A 1,106-nucleotide genomic window follows, 5' to 3' on the forward strand; every position below is an offset into this window, starting at 1 on the left:
GAAGACTGTTCTTCTCTTTATCGGTCACATAACCAGGTATTACTTTGCATCTCTCCTTATTGCTTCTTATTTTTGTTTTTTTTTTTTCTATTCAAAAGAATTTCGTTCTGCTTTATTTTCATTTTTTTCATTTTTTATTTTTTTATGATTTTTCAATCTAAAAATTATATAAAAATAAGAGCTACATTCTTTTCTTTGATAAATCTCAAATGTTTACAATGATAGTGTGAATGAATGAAAAAATTATTTTGAATTTTAATATATAATATAATTAGTGAGTTTTGTTGCTGTTGCTCTTATGGCTGCTGTGTTTATTGTTGCTGATAATTTTTAGAATGTGTTAATTATATAAGTTATTTTTTATGTGTTATTTAGGGAAGAATGGAACCATCGAATCGCTCTGAGCAATTTAGACGATTTATTTTTTTTATTTTATGATTCAGGTTGAGCTTGAAGTAGTAACGATATTAGTTTTGATGTTTGCATTTTTATATTTGAGAAAAAGGAGAAGAGGACATTTGTTGATTAGGAATAGAGAAATTAATACTAATCCCTTAAGACGGAATGTATTAAACCGCTTAATAGGAGGGGGCGATAGAAATTGTATTTGGGAATTAAGGATGAGCGTAGATGCATTAGGAAGATTGTGTGAGTTACTAAAAGTTCAAGGTGGATTAAGAGATGAATGTCGTGTAAGTATACCTGAACAAGTGATTACGTTTTTAATAATACTAGCTCATCATAAAAAGAATCGCACGCTTCAAGTTAGATTTTATAGGTCAGGAGAAACAATAAGTAGGTATTTCAACAAGGTGTTATCCTCAGTCATACGTGTCCAAAGTCTATTGTTTGCAAAAGCTGTTCCTGTTCCAGATGACTGCATAGATCCCAGATGGAAATGGTTTAAGGTAAATGTAGTAAATAATTGAGGTAGTGGTTTTGTATAATCTATAATTTCGACTAGAATTAGTCTTGACACTTCAATTTCTTTGGTTTAGGGTTGTCTAGGAGCATTAGATGGAACATATATAGATGTGACTGTCCCTGAAAAAGATAAATCAAGATACCGAACAAGAAAAGGTAAGATATCAACTAATGTCCTAGGC

General features: G+C 30.4%; 1 protein-coding gene across 1 annotated transcript in view; it reads left to right on the top strand.

Annotated features, from left to right (window-relative positions):
- Positions 621-1,106, top strand: part of LOC107637196 — a 1,144-nt gene continuing 658 nt past the window's right edge. The window contains exons 1-2 of the mRNA XM_016340632.1: positions 621-908; positions 999-1,080. Coding sequence (XP_016196118.1) covers positions 621-908; positions 999-1,080 — 370 coding nt within the window. The remainder of the gene's footprint in view (positions 909-998; positions 1,081-1,106) is intronic.

The sequence above is a fragment of the Arachis ipaensis genome, chromosome B04 (genome assembly GCF_000816755.2).
Source record: "Arachis ipaensis cultivar K30076 chromosome B04, Araip1.1, whole genome shotgun sequence".
Lineage (NCBI taxonomy): Eukaryota > Viridiplantae > Streptophyta > Magnoliopsida > Fabales > Fabaceae > Arachis > Arachis ipaensis.